Raw genomic sequence first — 20,700 nt, 5'->3', positions numbered from 1 at the left:
GGGAAGAGGAAGGGAAATTATGGCTAAAGAGGGATCCATGGTTGTGTGAAGTCACTGGATAAAGACCATAACGCAGTAGGAGGATGCCTACATCTGGACCTCCTGGGGAACTCGTGCAGGTGCATTACTGATCTTCAAGGGCAGAAACTGCATGAAAAACTTTTTGTTTTTACACCTGCAACAAAGTCCAACATGTAGTCCACAGTTAATAAATCCTGCAAAGTGTGGCAGAATTAAATATTAGTCTTGGATAATTTAATTCACTCCCATGGCTTCAAAATAGGCTATCAAAGGCTTCCCAATGTAGAGCTTTAGCTGTGGCTTTTCTCCACAGGGAGAAGGGTGACTGGGAGGGTAGACCAGCCAGCCCAGCTAAGGCAGGATATAGATGGGAGCACTAGAACTGGCATTCTGGGCTCAGGGGCTGGTTGGAGCAAAGCTGGATCGAGTGGATTTGGTTCAGTCAGCTGATAGACGACTATGGAAATGTGAAACAGATATTTTAAAAATGGATGAGGAAGCCCACAGAAGAGATTGCAGTGCTTGACCTACTGGCCATTGGAAAGTATCTAGAATTCCTCCTTTCTCATGGCATGTAAGACAGGCTGTCTACTGCAAACTTTTTTTTTTTTTTTAAATACTGTTTCTTTGAATAGGCAATATATAAAGCATTTAGTATAACATTCAAAGGGTATAGTAGGTGTATGGTAAAAATAAGTGTGCCTACCACTTTGCCTAAAGTCACTCTCTCTAAAGATAGCTACAGTTGTCAAGTTATTCCACTTATTTTTAAGTACACACAAGTATTTCATATTTGGATACACATATATATGTTCATATGTGTTTATATATTTTCAGACAAATAGTTCATCTAATAACATATTATATTGAATCTTGATTTTTTTTCATTTAACAACTTATACTGTGGTTCTTTCCATTTTTACTTGTGTTATTTTAAAAATCCCAGCCTCTAATATTATCTGAAACAGTGTCCAACATTTGTTTTATGAGAGAATGAATGAATTATTTAATAATAGTCCCTAATTCATTCTGAACCTAAAGTCACCTATGAACAGGTTTTTATAAAGGCCTTGTCTGACAGCCCATCTCCAATATGCATCTTTTTGCTTGTAAATATCATACCCAAGCCTCAAAATTAGTATGAAAAGAAATTCACCCAGCAGGAAGCTTCCCTGAATATTGCCTCTCACGCTGTCCTCCAGGAGTTCTTTCCAAGCACGTAATACTCTGCTATTTTTGATTGTCCTCTGATTCTTACTTGTTAACATAATAACCTCTGATTCTTACTTGTTAACATAATAATCATAACGTTTGGCTGGCTCAGTCAGTTAGGCATCTGCCTCTGGCTCAGGTCATCAACCCAGAGTCCTGGGATCAAGTCCTGTGTCTGGCTCCCTACTCATCAGGTTCCCTCTATCTCCTTCTTCTCACTCTTGTTCTCTCTCACTATCTGTCTCTCTCTCTTAAACAAACAAATAAATAAACAAATAAAATCTTAAAAAAAAATCCATAAAGGTGTGACTAACACTCAAAAATTTTTATTGAATACTTATTTGTATCAGAGACTTCACTAAGTACCTTATGTACATTTCCCAATAATTCCAGCAACATACCTTTCTCTCCCTTAATGGGCAAATTCCAAGCTGTGGTCCTCTGTTACTTCTAGGGTCCCTATATGACCTCAGCTGCCATAGCAATAAAACCCTCTTCTCCTACCCTTTATTACCTTTCTTTCCTTCCCTTTCTCAATTCCCCACTTGCTTCCTTCCTGAAGTTATCTGCCCAGTCAATGTCTTACACTTGAATCTCCGTCCAGGGTCTGCCTTTAGTGAAACCAAACCTAAGGAAACAGGAGATTAGTGTGTGAGTAACTTGTTCAAGTTTATGTATACATCAAGTGGCAGATTCAAGGTTTGAACCTGAAGCCAAGCCCAAAAGTGTCCTACCTGGACTGCCAGCTGGGGAATAAGTGCCTCAAAGCAGACCAGTGAATACTGTATTCCTTCTGTAGTGTGTTTCAAAATGCAAGCCAAAGTCAGAGCTTACTACACACTTTCGCTGCTCCGTGTTTTGGAGTGTCTTCCCACCCTAGCACATCAGGACATGCACTGTTAGCTAAGTACACAAGCTCATAATTTGTTACTGAAACTGATGGAAAAGAAAGAGTTCCTCACACTCGTGTGGTGGCTGAGTGTCTCCTTGTCATTTTACAGATAGCAACTTCATCCTTGCGAATGCCCAGGTGGCTAAGGGGTTCCCCATAGTCTACTGTTCTGATGGCTTCTGTGAGCTCGCTGGATTCGCCCGGACCGAAGTCATGCAGAAGAGTTGCAGCTGCAAATTCTTATTTGGAGTTGAAACCAATGAACAGCTGATGCTTCAAATAGAAAAGTCACTGGAGGAGAAAACGGAATTCAAAGGAGAAATTATGTTCTACAAGAAGAATGGTGAGTGGCTTTCTTAGACGGATGCTTCTCGGGCAGTTGTGAAGGGTCACCTTCTTTCAACTCAATAATGAATCCATCACTCCCATTAGGCTTAGTGGCATTTCACTTAAATATACAGACTGTTACTGAAGTTCCGCAAGTGACACAGGCAATAGCCTGGTTTCAGCCATTAGCTGCATAAACTGCTTGAAAGTTTAGCATTAGAATTCTAACTGTTCAGTGTTAATATATTAACTGAGTGAATGTATGTTAAAATAAGTTGTGTTACAATGTTACTAGGTCTTTCTTAAAATGCATATTAGATATGATAGTTGTTAATGTATTATTAATAGATGATCTTATCCAGGATATTCTCCAACTGTATGCCTTTAAGAACCACATCTCAACCTCAGTCATTAAGGCAGAGGCTCAGGTGTTCATGGGCAGAGAAGGAAATTAATTTAAAGGGCAACAGCATAGGCATTTTCTCTTCCAGTTCCCTGGCCACAGAGCCTTTCTCACTACTTTTTTAAAGACAAAAATAAGAGACACACGGTGTAACTCAGGGTGGGAGTAAATTTGCCTGGACTCAAGGCTGCCACTGAGGAAATACGAAGTGTTTTCTTGTGGCTGCAGTTTTGTGACACTTTTCTAAATGAAAGAAGATGTAGGGATGGGTTTGGAATCTGCAGTACTGGGATTCTATGTAGGAATTGGTTTCATTATCTCATGGGCCCTGGTGGTTGGGATGAATCCAAGAGGCATTATATTGGGGAACCACTAAATCAAAATTAGAACAGATTGTCACTTTCAGTTTTTAAAATTCTATCTCTTTCTCTAATAGTTTTTCTAAAATAACATTGCTTCCTGAGATTTATCTGTGCTCATGGCTGCCAAGCTAGAGAACAGACTTCCCAACCTATTTTGCAGTTGGGTTGCACCTGTGACAAAGTTTTGTCTCATTTGCCAATGATATGCAAGAGAATGACTTATATAACTCTTAGGAAAAATCCCCCCAAAATACAGTTGTTTGCCCTGTAATTTCTCTTCCTTTCCCATTATGTTATGGACTGAATTGTATATCCTCAAAATTCACATTAGAAGCTCTAACACACACTGTGACTATATTCAGAGAGAGGGTCTTTAAAGAGGTAATTAGGGTTAAATGAGATCATAAAGGTGGGACCCCCATCCAATATGACTAGTGTCCTCATAAAAAGAAGAGATACCGACGATATGGGCATACAGAGGAAAGGTTATGTCAAGACACAGTGAGAAGGCAGCTGTCCACAGGCCAAGGAGAGAGGCCTCAAGAAATAAACAACCCTATCAGTATCCTGACCTCCATATTCAGCCTCCAGAATTGTGAGAAAATAAATTTCTGTGGCTACACCCCATCTGTGGTGTTCCATTAGGGCAGCCCTAGCAAAGCAGTACATGTGGGTCGGAATGTTCAGGTGAAGCCACAAAGGCAGCTTCAACCATTTGTCAAGGGTGACACCATAGAGGAGTGCAGAGCAATAATATAGAAGGAGCCTGGGTCTTGTTACAGATCCATCCTCCCCACCCCAGACAAAAGCAAGTACATTCTCATCTTGTTGGAATAATTTCATTTTGGGGTCTTTTTGTCACGACATCCAAGTTGTGTTCTAACTCAGGTTTTCTCAACTTTGGCGCTATTGACATTGTGGGTTGGTAATTATTTGTTTTGGGGAGGCTCTCTGAATGTTGCAGATGATTATAGCACTTCAGGCCTCTGTTTTTGCTCTCAGTACTTAGTTTTGGGGTCACTGTCAGGAAGAGGAATAGGGGCCTGAACATGGGAACTGCATCTTCTTTTATAACTTATTTGTCTTTGGAGGACAGTCTTTGACCATGTAAATTTTGGATACACGGTAGTCATGAACTAATGGAGAGGAGCATTCTGGGAAGGACGGAATATCCAAGGCTTTCACATTAGAAACATAGTTCAGACCATTGTGTCCTTCCCAGTGTCAATAGATAAGGCCTTTGTGGCAAATATGATAAAATAAAAGGACTTCAGCTTTGTGTAATTATACCACAGTCACTGAAGAGTGCCTGAAATAGAAGAAAATGGGAGATGCCGCAGAGAATGCAGACTGGTTGGGAGTGATAAAACCAACATCAGTGGAACAAAGTGAAAAGGGATGTCCTTTGTCTAAATTATCTGCTGACTGCAGACTTGTGTTCTCAAACAGGCACCTTGTACAGGTGATTCCAAATCCATCCAAGTGTCTTCCTTTTTAAGCCACCTCCAGATATCCAAATGTGGCAACACTGAGAAAGGTTTAGGCCAAGGAAGTGAATCTAGATGGGAAGCCCAAAGGATGGAGACTTTAGAGGCCAGAAAAGTAGAAAATATGGAGCACATTGTGGGAGTCAACACCCAAAAGAATTTCCTGAGCCTAGGGTTTTATAAGATGTTTGTAGCCTTTTAGACCTCTTTGGGTGGAAATCATTAAAGGCACCAGTCCCCTCTTAACCAATCAATATGGATATTTGCCTGACATTTTGAGCCAATAAATTGATCCAGTTATAAGTGATTGAAAACTGCTGCCTCTTTTATGATAATCAGGCTGTATTTTAGCTATTTTTATATCTCTCTCCACATACAACAGTGAACCTTTGATGGCACAACTTATGCCTTACTTGCGTCCACATGTCTAGTGTGTAGAGCTTGAGTTCGGAGCAGTGTCCAACAAACATTAGTTTCACAGTAAGTGCTTGCTGATTGGAATTGAAATTGATCATCTGAGGGACCTATGGATACTTCAAAGGATGTCTGGATTTCTGATTATTTTTAATAATAAACATATGCCCTCAAGGGTCCTCCCTTGATAGAAGGAAGAAAATGCCTTGATAGAAGGCATTTTCTTCTAATTTACTTTAGAAAAGAGGTGCTTGTTCCTATTCTTTCTAGATACATTTTGACCATTTGCCATTGAGCTTCTTTGCCCACCAGCACCTCAATGCTTGTCTTGTTCTCCTGACCTCATGGGAAAAGGCTGCTCTTTCTCTTCCTGCTCTGGCCTGTAATTCTGATATCCAGACCCGAGGCTGGTGATGTGCAGCAGAACACTCTAAATGTTCAGGGCATCTATTGGGACTTGACACACTGCTATCAGGATGGCAAATATGGCTATTCGCTAAATTCAGAGGAAAATCAAAGGAGGAAATTCTCACTGGCAGAACCCCAACTCCTAGTCATGTTTTCAGTCTATAAGTCTCCCTCCTTTTTCTCTCTACCCCACCCTAAAGACAGCCCCTTCCTTCATACTTCACAGGCTGAACACCCCTATCCTCTTCAGGAAAACTTTATTGTCTACCCACTAGATTTGTCCACCCTGGAGGGTCTGTTTTCCTCTTTTGACTAGGGAAAAGGGTGGGACATAGCATTCTCCAGAAGAATTCATGCCCCAATGCAGAGTAATTCAGCCAAAATTAAAATAAAACCATAAAGGGATTTGGAAGAATAGGTCACATCTGATCCCTTTTCTTACCTCTGCTCTAACATTATGCGTCCTTCTCTCTGAGTTATTGTGATTTCTTCTAGATAATTAAGAGAAAACAGACATATATAGATCTATATGTAGATACACACACAGCCCTTCTAAAATATAGTTATTAAAGAGAGTATAATCTTTTAAAAAGTCAATAATGATGACAACTATAAAAATAATAATGACTAACACTTAAGCAATATTTACTGTGTACTAAGCACTTTCTCACATATTTAACTCTTATTTATATTAGTCCATTTAACCCTGGAACAATTTTTTTTTAATTTTTTAATTCAAATTTTAATTTTAACTTAAATAAACAATGCAATATTGGTTTTATTTATTTGTTTATTTATTTGAGAGAGAGAGAAAGAGAGAGCAAAAGCATGGGGGAGAGGCAGAGGGAGAAGCAGACTCCCTGTTCAGCCAGGAGCCTGAAATGGGGCTGGATCACAGGACATGGAGTTTGTGACCTGTGCCAAAGGCAGACTCTTAATCATCTGAGCCACCCAGGTGCCCCTGCAATATTGGTTTCTGGAGTAGAATTCAGTGATTCATCATTTACATACAACATCCAGCACTCATCACATCAAGTGACTTCTTTATTTTTTTCTCTTTAATGATTTAATTAATTTACTTGAGATAGAAAAAGCAAGCAGGAGGAGGAGCAGAGGGAGAGGGACAATCTTTTCTTGGTTTCCTGAAGCTTGTTCTCTGAGCCATCTCAGAAAGAGCTCCTAAGAACGGTTTTCTCTGAGTTCTTGCTTTTTATTTTATTTTATTTTTTTTTAAGATTTTATTTATTTATTTGACAGAGAGAGATCACAAGTAGGCAGAGAGGCAGGCAGAGAGAGGAGGAAGCAGGCTCCCTGCTGAGCAGAGAGCCCGATGCGGGACTCGATCCCAGGACCCTGAGATCATGACCTGAGCTGAAGGCAGCGGCTTAACCCACTGAGCCACCCAGGCGCCCGAGTTCTTGCTTTTTAGTAACAGTGTGCCTTTGGTCTTTAGACTTGTAAATCAATTTGCTGAAAATTAAACTTTTGGTCCATATTTTCTTCATTTAACTGACTCAGTGATATTATTCCCTTGTGTACTGGCATAGAGCATTATTTTACCTTAAAAGTGTTGCTATTTAAGTATCTTGGTGTTTTGTCCAGAATGTTCAATGGATTTAAGTTATTTTATTTTGTTTTATTTTTATTGATTCTTTAAAATTTTAAACCAATATTTTTAGTGAAGTATATTTTGACATAGGCCATGGGCACACCTTTTTGTAAAGGGCCAGATAGTAAATACTGTATGTATTGCAGACCATACAGTCTAAGTCTCATGTACTCCTCTCTGTCATTGTAGTATGAAGCAACCCTAGAAAGTATGTAAATGAGTAGGTGGGCCATCTCCCAATACATCTGTATTCACAAAAATAGAAAATGGGTTAGATTTAGCTTTCACACATGTCATATTCTGTCTTCCAGACTCTAGGTTTTTGGCTAAGTTTTTTAATGGTAGAAAGTTATATCCTCCATCATGGAGACCACCATGATTAGCTGATGAGCCCCAACCTATATATATGTTAATCTTAGCATATCCTCTCTACAGAAATCTTATCTTTCAAGACCATTTTCTTTTTCTTTTAATTTATTTTTTATTTCTAAAAATTTTAATTCCAGTATAGTTAACATAGTGTTATATTTGTCTCAGGTGTATAATATAATGATCCAACAATTCCATTTATCACCCAGTGCTCAGTATAAGTACACTCCTTAATCCCCATCACTTATTTCATCCGTCTCCCCATCCACCTCTCCTCTGGTAACCATTAGTTTGTTCTCTATGGTTAAGAATCTCTTTCTTTTTTATTTATTTATTTATTTATTTATTTGACAGAGAGAGATCACAAGTAGGCAGAGAGGCAGGCAGAGAGAGAGGAGGAAGCAGAGAGCCCGATGTGGGACTCGATCTCAGGGTCCTGGGATCGAGCTCCATATCGGGCTCTCTGCTTGGCGGGAAGCTTGCTTCCTCCTCTCTCTCTCTCTCTGCCTGCCTCTCTGCCTATTGGTGACCTCTGTCTGTAAATACATAAAATCTTTAAAAAAAAAAAAAAGAATCTCTTTCTTGGTTTGGTTTGTCCCTCTCTCTCTCTTTTTCCTTTGTTTTGTTTCTTGAATTCCACATATAAGTGAAATTATATGGTATTTGTCTTTCTCTGACCAACTTCTTTTCCTTGGCATTATGCTTTCTAGATCCACCCATGTTGTTGCAAATGGCAAGATTTTATTTGTTCTTTTTAATGGTAGAATAATATTCCATTGTATCAAGCCCATTTTCATATTAAATAGATCCCAGGAAGAAGAGTGCTGGAGGAAAACAAAAACATAAAAAGAAAATTAAAATGGCATAGTTGGTTTTACAAATATAATATCCTGATGTCTCAGTTTGCTAGGACTGTCACAACAGAGTACCACAAACCAGCGGCTTAGCCAACAGAAATTTATTCTTTCATCATTCTGGAGGCTGGAAATCCACCATCAAAGGGTCAGTTGAGTTAGTTTTTCTGAGAGCTATGGGGAAGAATTTGTGCCATGCCTCTGCCCTAGCTTCTAGAGGTTTGCTGGCAATCTTCAGTGTTCCTTAGCTTGTAGAAGCATCATCCCAATCTCTACTTTCATCCTCACATAGTATTTTCCCTGTGTGAGTGGCTATGTCAAGATTTCCCCATTTATATAAGGACTTCTGACATAGTTGATTAGCACTCACCTTAATGACCTCACTTGAACTTGATTACTCCTGTATTGACTCTCTCCAAATAAGGTCACATTCTGAGGTAGTAGAGGTTAGGATTCTACCCTATCTTTTTGACAAACAAAAGTAAACCTGAAACACCTGGTTACAGTCACATTAAATATACTACAATTTAAGTGACTTGCCCCAAATTGTAAACTAGTAAACAAAGAAACCAAGCTACAGAAACATCCTCTAACTTCAAGGTTTTTGCCCTGAAGCCACTGACTCTGTGGAAGTAGGGATGGGACCACTTTCTAGGGGCATTTTGCAAATCTCTGGGGATGTTTGACTCAATAATTGGGGTGGGGGACTGCTTTTGCCATTTAGTGGGAAGGAGTCAGGGATGCTAAATGTACTATAATGTATGGATTGGTCTGATAATTGAAGAACTGTCCAGGGTCTAACATGGATTTCTTTCTTTTAAAATTGTTTTTAAAATTTTATTGAGGTATAATTTGTATGCCAAAAATTACACATATTTAATATATAAGACTTGATGAGTTTGGACATATACCTATGATATCAATTTTAGTATATGTGCTGCCGAAGTGAGCACATATACCTATGATACCAGAGCACAATCAAGATTCTAAATGTGTCCATCACCTCCAAAAATTTCCTTGTTTTCTTTTGTGGCTGGTTTATTTGTGGGAAGAACACTTTACATGAGATCTCTCCTCTTTATACAAAGTGCTAAATCGGTCACTGAAGGACAAATACTGCATGATTCTACTTACATGAGGTATCTAAAATAGTTAAACTCATAGAAGCAGGAAATAAATTGTTGAGGGGAGGAGGAAAAAGGGGGTGGGGATACAGTTTCAGTCTTGCAAGATGAGTAAGTCAGCAGAGAACCACTGTATGACACAGTACCCAAAGTTAGCAAGACACTACCATGCACTCTATGACTTTCTAATGCCCTGTCAGGTTTTCCAGGAAGTAAAACACTGGTTTCTAATTATCTGAACTTAGAACTTAACACACAGTGTTTTGGGCAAGGCTTTTATTTCCCACTGAATTTCCAAGAAGAAAACCATAGTGTAGCAAGGAATGATTAAACTTTATCTTGTTCCAAATTTCACCCATTTCAGAAACCTCTTGTCACTGACTCACAGTACTTGTGGATGCTGTGCATCTGCTGGGCTCTGCACGAAGAGCTCTTGCATTCTGGGGATGCATATTAGTTTATCAGAGATGACCTCACTTTCATTTTATGTTAGATTACTGTTAATAATATATAATGCTGCTTTTCTGAAAATAGTCTGTATAATCATATTATGATTTTTTTCAGTTCTAAATAGAAAACAGGGAAATACAAGTATTTGTCACAAAAGGAATCTCGAATCTGATAGCATTTAGTTTTTTTGTTTTTTTTTTTTTTAAGATTTTATTTATTTATTTGACAGAGAGAGACACAGCGGGAGGGGGAACACAAGCAGGGCGAGTGGGAGAGGGAGAAGCAGGCTTCCCACCTAGCAGGGAGCCTGGTAAGAGATCAGATTCCAAGACCCTGGGATGGTGACCTGAGCCCAAGGCAGACACCTAACAACTGAGCCACCCACGCACCCTTGATAGCAGTTTAGATAACTCTTTTCATTCACAGGGTCACTCATTCCTAAGTTACCTACAAGATTGGCCATTATTTCTGCGTATTTTCTGAACTATTGCTTCATGTTTTTCAGTTGACTCTTTTTTCACATTCGGATTGTAAGCAAAAGAAAACTAAATCACTACTCTAAATGGAAAACTGGGATCACTAGCCTCAAAAAGAAGGTAACCATAAATAAATACAATGAGGGGTGCCTCATGGCTCAGTCAGTTAAGTGTCCACCTCTTGTTTTGGGCTCAGGTCATGATCTCAGGGTTATGAGATCAAGCCTGGTTTCAGGCTCTGTGCTCAGTAGGGAATCTGCTTGACTTTCTTTCTCCCTCTTCCTCTGCCCCGTGCCTCAACGCTCTCTCGTGCACATGTACCTGTGCTCTCTCTCAAAGAAATACATCTTAAGAAAAAAAAATGCAATGAAGACATTGTAATTTCACTTTGTGAAATTAAAAAAAAATATATCACGAAATCTTAGTAATAATCAATCTAATATATTATAGTGTTTCAACCAGCACATATGTTATTTTATTTAATTTTCCCAGTAAGAAATCAGGTAAAATTGAATTGTCTCACACTTATAGATAAGGAAACTGTAATGCTGAAAAACTTTTGAACACTCAAGTGTGTGTTATGTGATAGATAGTCCTCAACTTGTCGAAACTTGGAAAAGTGCCTAGAAATATCAATGCATTTTTTCTTTTTTTCTTCTTAAATATATTTAGATTTTCAACTTTCTGTGGTATTGGACTTTATGTATTTGTGACAACAAAAACAATTTATTTACAATTTACTATCTGTTTAGGGTAGGTGCCGGGAGGAGGAGGATCCTTTGTTGACTCAGCTGCTAGATCTACATTCATTACACATCAGAAGCTGAAAAACTAAATTGCTCAGAAAATAAAAAGTAGTATGTGTTGGGGGGTGAGTAGGGAGAAAGCTGGAACATTGAAGCCGAGGAGGCTTCTCTTTGGTGACCAAGGGTGGAAGAAGAGAAGGGGAGGTAGGAGATGATCAGAAGAGAAGGTGAGAGAAAGAGTGAGAGAAATGGGGAGACACTGGTGGTGTCTTGTTCATTTTCCTCCAAATGTTTACAGGGAGGCTAGAGGTACTAGCTGCTATTTCACTTTCAATGTACATTAAAGCTAATAGACATTAGAATGTAAGATATTTATATGAACTACCAAAAATAATCTGTGTTCTACTAGGAGTATGCATACCGCCAGTTGGGTAACACATTGTTTTTACTCTGGTACACACGGAAACTTTCTGAATCAGACATAACGCACATTCAGTCTTAGGAGGTCAGTTCATGATCAGGGAGGAGAATTCCTCCTGAACTTCCTCTTTTTTTTCTTTCTTTTTTTTTTTTTTTTTTTTTTACAATGAGCTACTCATAGCAGATAATTATAGTAAGGAACACTTTCCTTCTAACACTAAGTTTATATGTAAGATATTCTTAGTGCGTTCTGTTACACTGTTTTTCAAATGACTGTGCAGATGATTTTTAGAATATTTAATTAGGCCCTCCAGGTATTTAAGAAGTGGAGCTCTATATAGGAAAAGAGACAAAGCCTTGGGGTTGGAGAATGTCAAATGATTCTCAAAATTAACATTTTAAATGTGCCGCATAGTTCCCTCCCTATTACTGTTAAGAGATGGGCTTGTAGCATTGCAAATAGAATGGTTTCATGTAAGATCCCAATTTCAGAGCAAGGGGTGTCATGCCCATCCTTGTAATAAATGAACAACAAGAAAATGCACTTTAACGGAAACTGTACTATCTAAAGGATTGTCTTCTGTGGCTGTGGGGTTTCCCAGCATGGGCGTCACTCACAGTCACTTTAGCTTTCCACCACATCGAGAGAACAATGAGGCAAGCCAGCTGGCTGGGAACCAATTTCAACAAGAGTTAGAGAACAGGGTTTGAGATTACAGAAAATAAAAGAAATTTTATCATGAGGTTGAGGGAGTCCTGGGGTGGTAGGAGAGGTAATTCTGAGGGAAGCAAGATCATTTTCCCTCCTAGCCTTACCCTGGACTCAGACCAGAGTCCTCGAGAAACAAAGCACAAAGGCAAGTGTCATCCTTTGATGGGATCTCCTCTGACTGTTGAGACTGTCAAAGCCACAGGCATTAGCCTGGCTTGGGGTGGTCCTTTGGCAGCAACTGAAGGTTTCTCAGTGATCCTGGAGGACAGAGCTTAGAGTTTGCAGAGTTTAGAGTCTTGCATTCTTGAAAGTCAAGAGGACTAGATTGTTTGAGACACTCCTAGATTTTAGAAGTATTTGTGAAGAGCCCATTGGGGACTCATGCTTCCTGAAAAGCTAGTGAAGGTAGGAGCCTGGAAGCTTTGTTCCTGGGAAATGACACAAGCATGTTCTTACCCGTAGGCATGTGGAGTCAGGGAGGCAGAGTACAGTTTATCTCGTGTCCCAGTTAACTATTGATGTGCCATAGCTACCTCAGAATTGAGCGGCTTAAAACAGTGGCTGTTATAGCTTATAGTATTGTGGGTCAGGAACCCAGGCTGGACTTGGCAGAATGATTCTTCTTCCTTTTTGCAGCTGGTTGTTAGGTGGTGTTCAGATGGGAGATGATTGCATGTTTGGACTGGAGGACTTTGGATGATTTCACTCGCTTGTCTAGCATCTTAGAAGTCTGGGATCCATTGGGACAGTGGACTAAAGTGCCTACACAGAGCCTCTCGTGGAGGCCTCCAGGAGTCTAGTGTTCCATTGACCAGACGGAGACTGGAGACATTTTGTGACACTGTTTAGGATGTCACTTGCATAAATTCTTTCATACTGTATTGGGATTATGGTTGGAGCAGCTGCAAGGCTACCCACATTCATGAAAAGGGGACCTAGTTCCCAATCCCCCCACTCTTTTTTTTTTTTTGACGATTTTATTTATTTATTTGAGGGAGAGAAAGAGAGACAGCATGAGAGGGGTGAGGGTCAGAGGGAGAAACCAACTCCCTGCTGAGCAGGAGCCCAATGTGGGACTTGATCCTGGTATTCCAGGATCATGACCTGAGCTGAAGGCAGTCGCTTAACCGACTGAGCCACCCAGGCACCCCCCTCCCCTTTTTAAAAAGATTTTATTTATTTATTTGACAGACAGTAGGAGAGGGAACACAAGCTGGGGGGTCGAGGGGTGAGAGAAGGAGAAGCTCAGGTTTCCTGCAGAGCAGGAAGCCCATGCGGGACTCCATCCCAGGACCCTTTTTTTTAAAGATTTTTTTTGCTCCCAGCTCTTATACAGGAGTGACCACAAATGGGCAGCCATGTTTTACAAACTTCACATCTAGATTTGTTGAAACGCATTTGGTGAAGGAAACAGAGCAAAAGTAGCAAGAGGCAAGAGGACATTTAATTCTCATGCTTTTGAAATTTACAGTTTTCCTAAATATCTGGAGGGCCACAACGAGGGACCACGCTTCCCACAACTAAGTGTATTAGAGAACAGTGGGTCAGGTTGCTGCTGCTTGCTTTCGGCTGCTTTCCAGTCCGATTCCTCTGAGGTTTTACTTCGGACTTCGCATGCCCCAAAATAGCATTTTATGATGCTTTTATGATTCCATGATGATTCTCCAAAATGTCTGTTCAGTCTTGATAGAAGATGAGTCGCTTCTATTTCTCTCCTGTGCCTTTTGCATTCAGGAAGGAAGGGTCAGAAATGCAGCTCCAGTAAACAGCCTTACGGCGCTGGGAGCGGGAAGGTGAAGGGCTCTGAGAGGCGGCAGTGCATGTGCAGCCTTGGTCGGGCCGCGGCCTGGCAGTTCAGCTTTCCACGCACATGTAATGCAGGCTTCGTCCTTGGAACCGTAGGTAGGCTTCTCGGGCTGTTTCTCATGCATCTGGACAAGCTACTGTAAGAGAAAGCGTGCTCTTTGTGTGTGCCCACAGTGAGGGTTGCATTGTTGAGTTTCAGGTCAATTCTCATACGGATGTGTTCATGCCGGCTATCCGGCAGGGCAGTCAGAACTAGGTGAGATGGACCTATGGATCAGACCTCAGTGCATTTGTCGGAACCGCCTAGTGCTGACTGTCATGTGGAGACTGAAAGGTCCCTGCGTGCCTTCCCTTCTTCACAGGTAGCCTCCCTGACTCCATGCAGACGACTTCACAAGGCAGTAACACCCGGTCCTTCCTGCGTGTCCGCTGCCAGCCAAGCTCTGTGCTCTGCCCTTTGCCCGTGCTGTGACTCCAGTTACTCCTGGCATCAGTCCTTGGAGGCCAATCATTTAATATCCCACTTCACAGTTAAGAAACTCACAGAGAAACGAAGTGGACTTCTGATGGTTGCACTCTCAGACACTAGGTCATGCTCAAGGGCATGGCAAACCTCAGCGTTGGGCTAGGGACCCCATGACTCTGCCTCACCGGCCCCTGTCTGATGGGGGAGAGTGGCTGCCTAGGTGCTGTCCCTAAGTCTCTGGGAAGACCTGGCAAACTGTCAAGGAAGGAACCTATTAAGTGACTCATTTTTGTACCTGTGGCTAGTCATGATTTCATCTTCATGAGCCGGAAATGAAGTGTAACCGCAAACAACGCTTGAGAATCTTTGGAGTGAAACAAGTTCCCTTTGAAATAAGAAAACTTTTAAAGGTTCTCTCTCTGTGGTGAGAAGTAGGTATTGGAGGATCAAGCTCTGGCAAGGAAGGATCTTCCCACTATGTTTACTGTGCCCAGGCCAAAGATCTGCTCCGAATAGCTAGTAAAACCAGAGCAATATTGAGAATCGGAAAGGCTTGGGGTAGAATCTTCGCCATATACTAAGTATGTGCACCAGCTAAGTGAGTTGGCTTGTCTAAGCCTCTCCTTGACCTTCTCTGAATCAGAGACAGGCACCCTCAGAGAAGTCTGCTGGAGGACCAAATGAAATAACTCTTGCTCAGCACCCATTATTAAGAAAAGCTACATAATTTGTAGAGTCCATTGAAAAGTGAAAATATAGACACACCCCTGCCCGGCCACAGCTCACCTTTAAAAATATCTACTAAAAATTTCAAGATAGCGATAGTGGATCATTTAATTAAAGCCTGGGGCCCTCCTGAGTGCAGAAGGGTTAAATGAAACTATTGCAACTCAGGCCCTGAATCATGACGGTCTGACTTAAGGCCGTGGCGGGAAGAATGACTTTCTGTAACATGGCAAAGAGTCCATGTGGTTGCTCTAGCGATCTGGGGTTCTGGTACCCACTAGTGTGTAAATTGGGTTAGTGTCACCGAGTAGGGGCTTGTCACTGAGAAATAAAGCATAGGTCTGTTTTTATGCAACTGTAACCAGTCAATATTATATAATTATTCATAGTAAGAGTATAGCATGTCTAGAATAGTGTGATTTTTTTGTGTGTGAGTATTGTAATTCTCCGACAACTCAGGAGATACAGAACCTCTCAGCTAAGACATCCCAGAATCTTTATGGGGTCCCTCTGAAGATGGTCAGATGGCCAGTGAGGTGAGGCAGAACTAGAAACCAGGCCACAGGCCAGGGCTCAGACACTGGATTCAGACATCTAAGTGGGAGTTTCTGTGGGTCTGGTGCTCTGGGAAATGGGAACAGACAGGTTCTTCTTCTGAGGAAAATATGTCAGGGGAGGAAGTGCTGTTTGTTGTAGGGTTATGATGTTCAGAACCCATTTCATAGGCATACAACCAGTGTGACTGCACTCAGGAGGGCCCCAGGCCCCAAATCATCTTCCTACAGTGTACATCTGACCTCACTATGCTCCCGTGACCAAGCCTTCAGTGATTCCTCCTTGTCCTTCTTGATAAATGAAGACTCCTTAGCCTGGTGTGGAAGCCACTCATGAGCTAGTTGTGCTCTACAGTATACCTCTTCAGACTCCTTCAGTTCTGCGCTCCCTTCTCCCCTCTTTCTTTCCTCATCATCCCTACCCAAGCACAGCCTTGCTTCAACTTGATTCATCATTTCATAGTTTTTCAAAAATGCCCTCTGTTCTAACTTCCTTGCCTTTTTCCTTGACCCTTGCCCTGCCCACACCCTCCCACTAGACCAGTGAAATCATCATGGTTCCGTTCAAACCTGTCTCATCTGTCAGGCCTTCACCACCTGGGGCCTTCTGTTTCACATCATGCTTGTTCTTCATAGAAGGCACCATCTTTGGTCCCTCAAAATGTAGACATTGAAACTCAAATCCCAATGTGATCTGTTAGGAAGTGGGGACTTTGGGGGTGATTAGGTTGTGAGGGTGGAGCCCTTGTGAATGGGGTTGGGGTCTTTATAAGAAGAGGTCAGAGAGCTAGCCTACTGCCTTTCCACGGTGTGCGAACACAATGAGAAGTCAGCAGTCTGTAACCCAACAGAGGACTCTCGCTGCAACCAGACTGTGTCAGCACCCTGATCTCGGACTTCCAGCCTCCAAAGCTGTGAGAAATGAATTCCTTTTGTTCTGAAGCCCGTCTATACAGTACTTTCTTACAGCAGACCAAACTTCCTGATGCATCCTTTGTTGTAACTTTCCCTTTAAATATCCATCTTTGCCAGGAGATTGTGCATGGTTGAAGGTGGCTTTTTTTTTTTTTTTTTTTACTGGTGCCATAATAATTAATCATGGTATCTGCCAAGCCTAGAATAGTCATTGGTGGGTAAGAAATGCTCAAATTCTTGCTGACTGAGTAAAAATATTTGTTTTACTCTTTCAAATGAAGCGCTCTATTGCCCCCTATTAAAATAGCTTTGAGACACCATCTGTACACACTCCTGTAAACTCATTTTGCTCCCCTGATTCAGCTTCATGGTACCTCTCCTTCCAAGGAAGTTTTCTTTGGATCTGTGACCTCAACCTTCCCTCTTCTTTCTGTTTCTAGACATTGGTTCTGTTGCTAGGATATTTTTCTTCTTTTTTTCTATTTGGAGAACCTCTTCTCATTCTCTGTCTTGCAGCGATAGAAGGAGTGGCATTCTGGAGTTTTCTGCTGGATTGATAAAGCAGCAGCTATTTGCAAGGGAAGTGACCAGGTAGTCCTGAGGGCATCTTACTCCAGGAATGCAGACTGGGGACTTGTTACTGAATCCCACTGCTTTCAGCCCTTTCTATCCCAGTTTCCTTTGAAAGCTTAGGCCGATGCAGGCATGAAGGAGGTAAATGAACAAGGCAGCCAAGAAGTGAGTGTCTCGCTGGAGCAGCTAGCAAGAAAAGGCAGGGAGAAAGCAGCTGGAGAGCCAGCCACCAGAGAATGCAGACAAGGCCAGCAACTTGCACACAACTCAGGGATCCTTGTGCACGGTGTTGGAGACTGTGGAACCCCTCTGAATGTGAAATATTCAGCGAATATTTGCTGTCCCAATAGGCTGTGGCATGTGGCATGTGACTATCCCTCAAAGCTGAAAGAGCTCTCTGAAAAGTAGTCCATTCGTCAGCTGTTAGCAGCTTGGCAAAATGGTCAAATGAATTCACATTTTCAGATGCATATTTGAGAACAGAAATGTAGCAAAAATCATCTTATTTTAGAGAGCACTTTTTCCCATTTCCAGCATTCCTTCCTGAATGGAAGGAATCATGAGCTGCGTATGTGAAGATGTGAGTTCGAGTTCTGGCTTGGTTGCTGACATGCTCTACGTGGCCTTAGCCAAGTCATTCCACCCTCCAATCTCTAAATTTGCCTTTGAGAAGCAAACAGAGATAATATTCTGTATCTTAAAGCTATCAAGGGGATCAGATAAAGAAAGTAAGTGATAGAGAATATAAAGAACCGTGTAATGCTAGCAATAATGATTTTGAGAGTCTAGATTTGTATCTACCAGGCAAAAAAGTTCCCATAACTTACGAACCATGTGGTTTGGAGCAGTTTACTTCAACTTCAACTTTTCTCACCTGTAAGATGGCAATAACAGTTAGTGCATCTACTTCTTAGGTTTAAATGAACCCAAAGTGCTTGTAAAGTGCTTTGCGTGGTGCCTGCCCATGGGCACTCAGTAAATGTTAGCCATCAGTCTCACAGCCAGCAGTAATATTATTGTTTTGTAATAATATTTTGTAATTATTGTTTTGTAATAATGTTTTGTAATAATGTTATTTTATAAGAATTCATCTTATAAAAATTAACTTTGTTCTTTGGACACAAATTGTAGAGCCCTGCGATGTTTGGGCCAGGCAATCTGTTTTGTCCAAGGGGTTGTGCAAAAGAAAGTAAGTCACGATCCTTGCTCTCTTGTGCATGCGAGTCTACTGAGAAAGACTCATCCAATAATCATGAACCTTCTAAGTAGTTTCCTGGCAAGTTGCAGGCTGCTATGGGATGGAGTCATAGAGGAATCTGACCAAATTGGGGAATGAGGAAAAATTTATCAAGAAATGGATGTTTGAGTTGAATTTGAGGGTGAGTATAGGTTGACCACATGAAGGAAAGAATAAAAACTTATTCTAGGCAAAGAGCTACATGTGCAAAGTTTCTGGGAAAGACTGCCCCATCTGAGAAAGAGAGAAAAGGCCAGTGGCTGGAGAACAGGCAGCGACTTGTCACATCACACAGGAGTGAGACAGGACTGGCGTCACAGGCTTTATAGAACATGCCCAGGCTGTGGCCAGTTAACCAAAGGCACTCAGGGTTCTGAGCAGGGAAGTCACATGATGAGTATTTAATCTTACAAAGATCATTTTTTCTTTTTGCCTCAGGAGGCAGGTGATCCACATAAGCAATACTTAAGTGGTACTCAAAGTGTGATCTGAAGACTGGAAAGAGGGGCATCACCTGGGACTTGTGAGAAATACTGATTATCAGGCCCCGCCCACACCTTCTGAATCAAATCAGGAAGGGGGGCTCTGCAACCGCTGCCTTCACAAGCCGTCCGGGGGATTCTGTTGCAGACTCAAGTTCAGGCAGCCCCAGTTTAGTCTAGGATATGGCCAGGAAAGATGTCAGAGTGGATTTAAAACCCATTTCAAAGGTTTAGCTGCTGGAATTGACCAGATTGGTGATCTCTTTGGTTTGGGGGTGGGGGGTGATGAGAAAGAAGTGTCAAGAATGACTCTAAAATGTGCATCTGCAATGGAATCCACCTGATCTGGCCTTTTTTACTTTGTTGGGTGGATATGTTTTGAGATGAGAGGGGAGGGAAGGCTGGGGAATAGTTTGCTGCTTTAGTGTGCTTGGTTTTTAGTATTGACTAATCCACAGAGCACTGATGAACAGATCCCCCAAACCATCATTATTAAAAATGACATCAAGTGGAAAAAAAAACTTACACGGCTTGGAGCATCTCTAGGGATGGGCAATATAACCAAGCTATAAACGGAGAAGTGATTTTACCTCTGAGAAGGACAGTGATTTTTCTTGAAGTCTTTACTTACCCAGAATTCTTCAATGCTGAGTCCACTAAATTATCTTTTGAAACATTATGTTCCACTATGAAAATAAATAAATAAATAAATAAATAAAAGCATTGTGTTTCAGAAATTACAGTAGGAGTCAAATAGCAAAAGGAATCTTGTTAACAATGCTACTAAGAAAAGGTATTATTGAAAGGGAGAACATTAAACTTAGAATGTGTCTTGAGGTCTAAAAAAAAATCCCCTTTTGCTTGAAATTGTTTCATTGTGTATAATATCCATAATGATTTAGAAAATTACCTGTTTTTTTTCTCTGCATAAAAGAGATCTCCAGAGGGGCACCAGGGTGGGCTCGGTGGATTAAGCCGCTGCCTTCGGCTCAGGTCATGATCTCAGGGTCCTGGGATGGAGCCCCGCATCAGGCTCTCTCCTCAGCAGGGAGCCTGCTTCCCCCTCTCTCTCTGCCTACTTGTGATCTTTCTCTCTCTCTCAAATAAATAATAAAATCTTTCAAAAAAAAATTAAAAAAAAGAGATCTCCAGAGTAGAAGTTTCTCACATATTTGAGCTTCTAGTTGCTTTGGCCTGAGTCTGTAGACTCTTTGACCCATCTCCATTTGACTCTTTTCTCTTCTGATTTGCATGTATTTTGCTTTTGGGATGCAACTCACAAAATTCGTACTCAATGTCAGAATCTCACGTTGCTTCTGTTAATCGAATTGCAAGACATGCCTTGTTAGAGATCCCTCTAAGGTCATTAAGCTTATTTTTAGGTGAAGGATAATTAAGTATATTTTCATTATCAAAAGAGAAAGGAAATGACTACCCTCCATTTAGGAAAAAAAGAATCATCTGGACAATCTTCTTTGAGAATGCACCGCTATGACATTCACAGTCTAGGTTCTACTTGGTTCTTGCACTAACAAATAGTGCTGCTTTTTTTTTTTTAAGACTTTATTTGTCTGACGAACAGAGATCACAAGTAGGCAGAGAGGCAGACAGAGAGAGAGGGGAAGCAGGCTTCCTGCTGAGCAGAGAGCCCAACA

General features: G+C 41.2%; 1 protein-coding gene across 1 annotated transcript in view; it reads left to right on the top strand.

The window, feature by feature from the left end:
- Nucleotides 1–20,700, top strand: part of KCNH8 (potassium voltage-gated channel subfamily H member 8) — a 373,933-nt gene that overhangs the window by 117,546 nt on the left and 235,687 nt on the right. Inside the window, exon 2 of the mRNA XM_059390865.1 lies at nucleotides 2,235–2,468. Within this exon, the coding sequence (XP_059246848.1) occupies nucleotides 2,235–2,468 (234 nt within the window). The remainder of the gene's footprint in view (nucleotides 1–2,234; nucleotides 2,469–20,700) is intronic.

The sequence above is a fragment of the Mustela nigripes genome, chromosome 2 (assembly GCF_022355385.1).
Source record: "Mustela nigripes isolate SB6536 chromosome 2, MUSNIG.SB6536, whole genome shotgun sequence".
Lineage (NCBI taxonomy): Eukaryota > Metazoa > Chordata > Mammalia > Carnivora > Mustelidae > Mustela > Mustela nigripes.
Note: the sequence above shows the minus strand (reverse complement) of the source record. Positions and strands in the feature narration are given on the sequence as shown.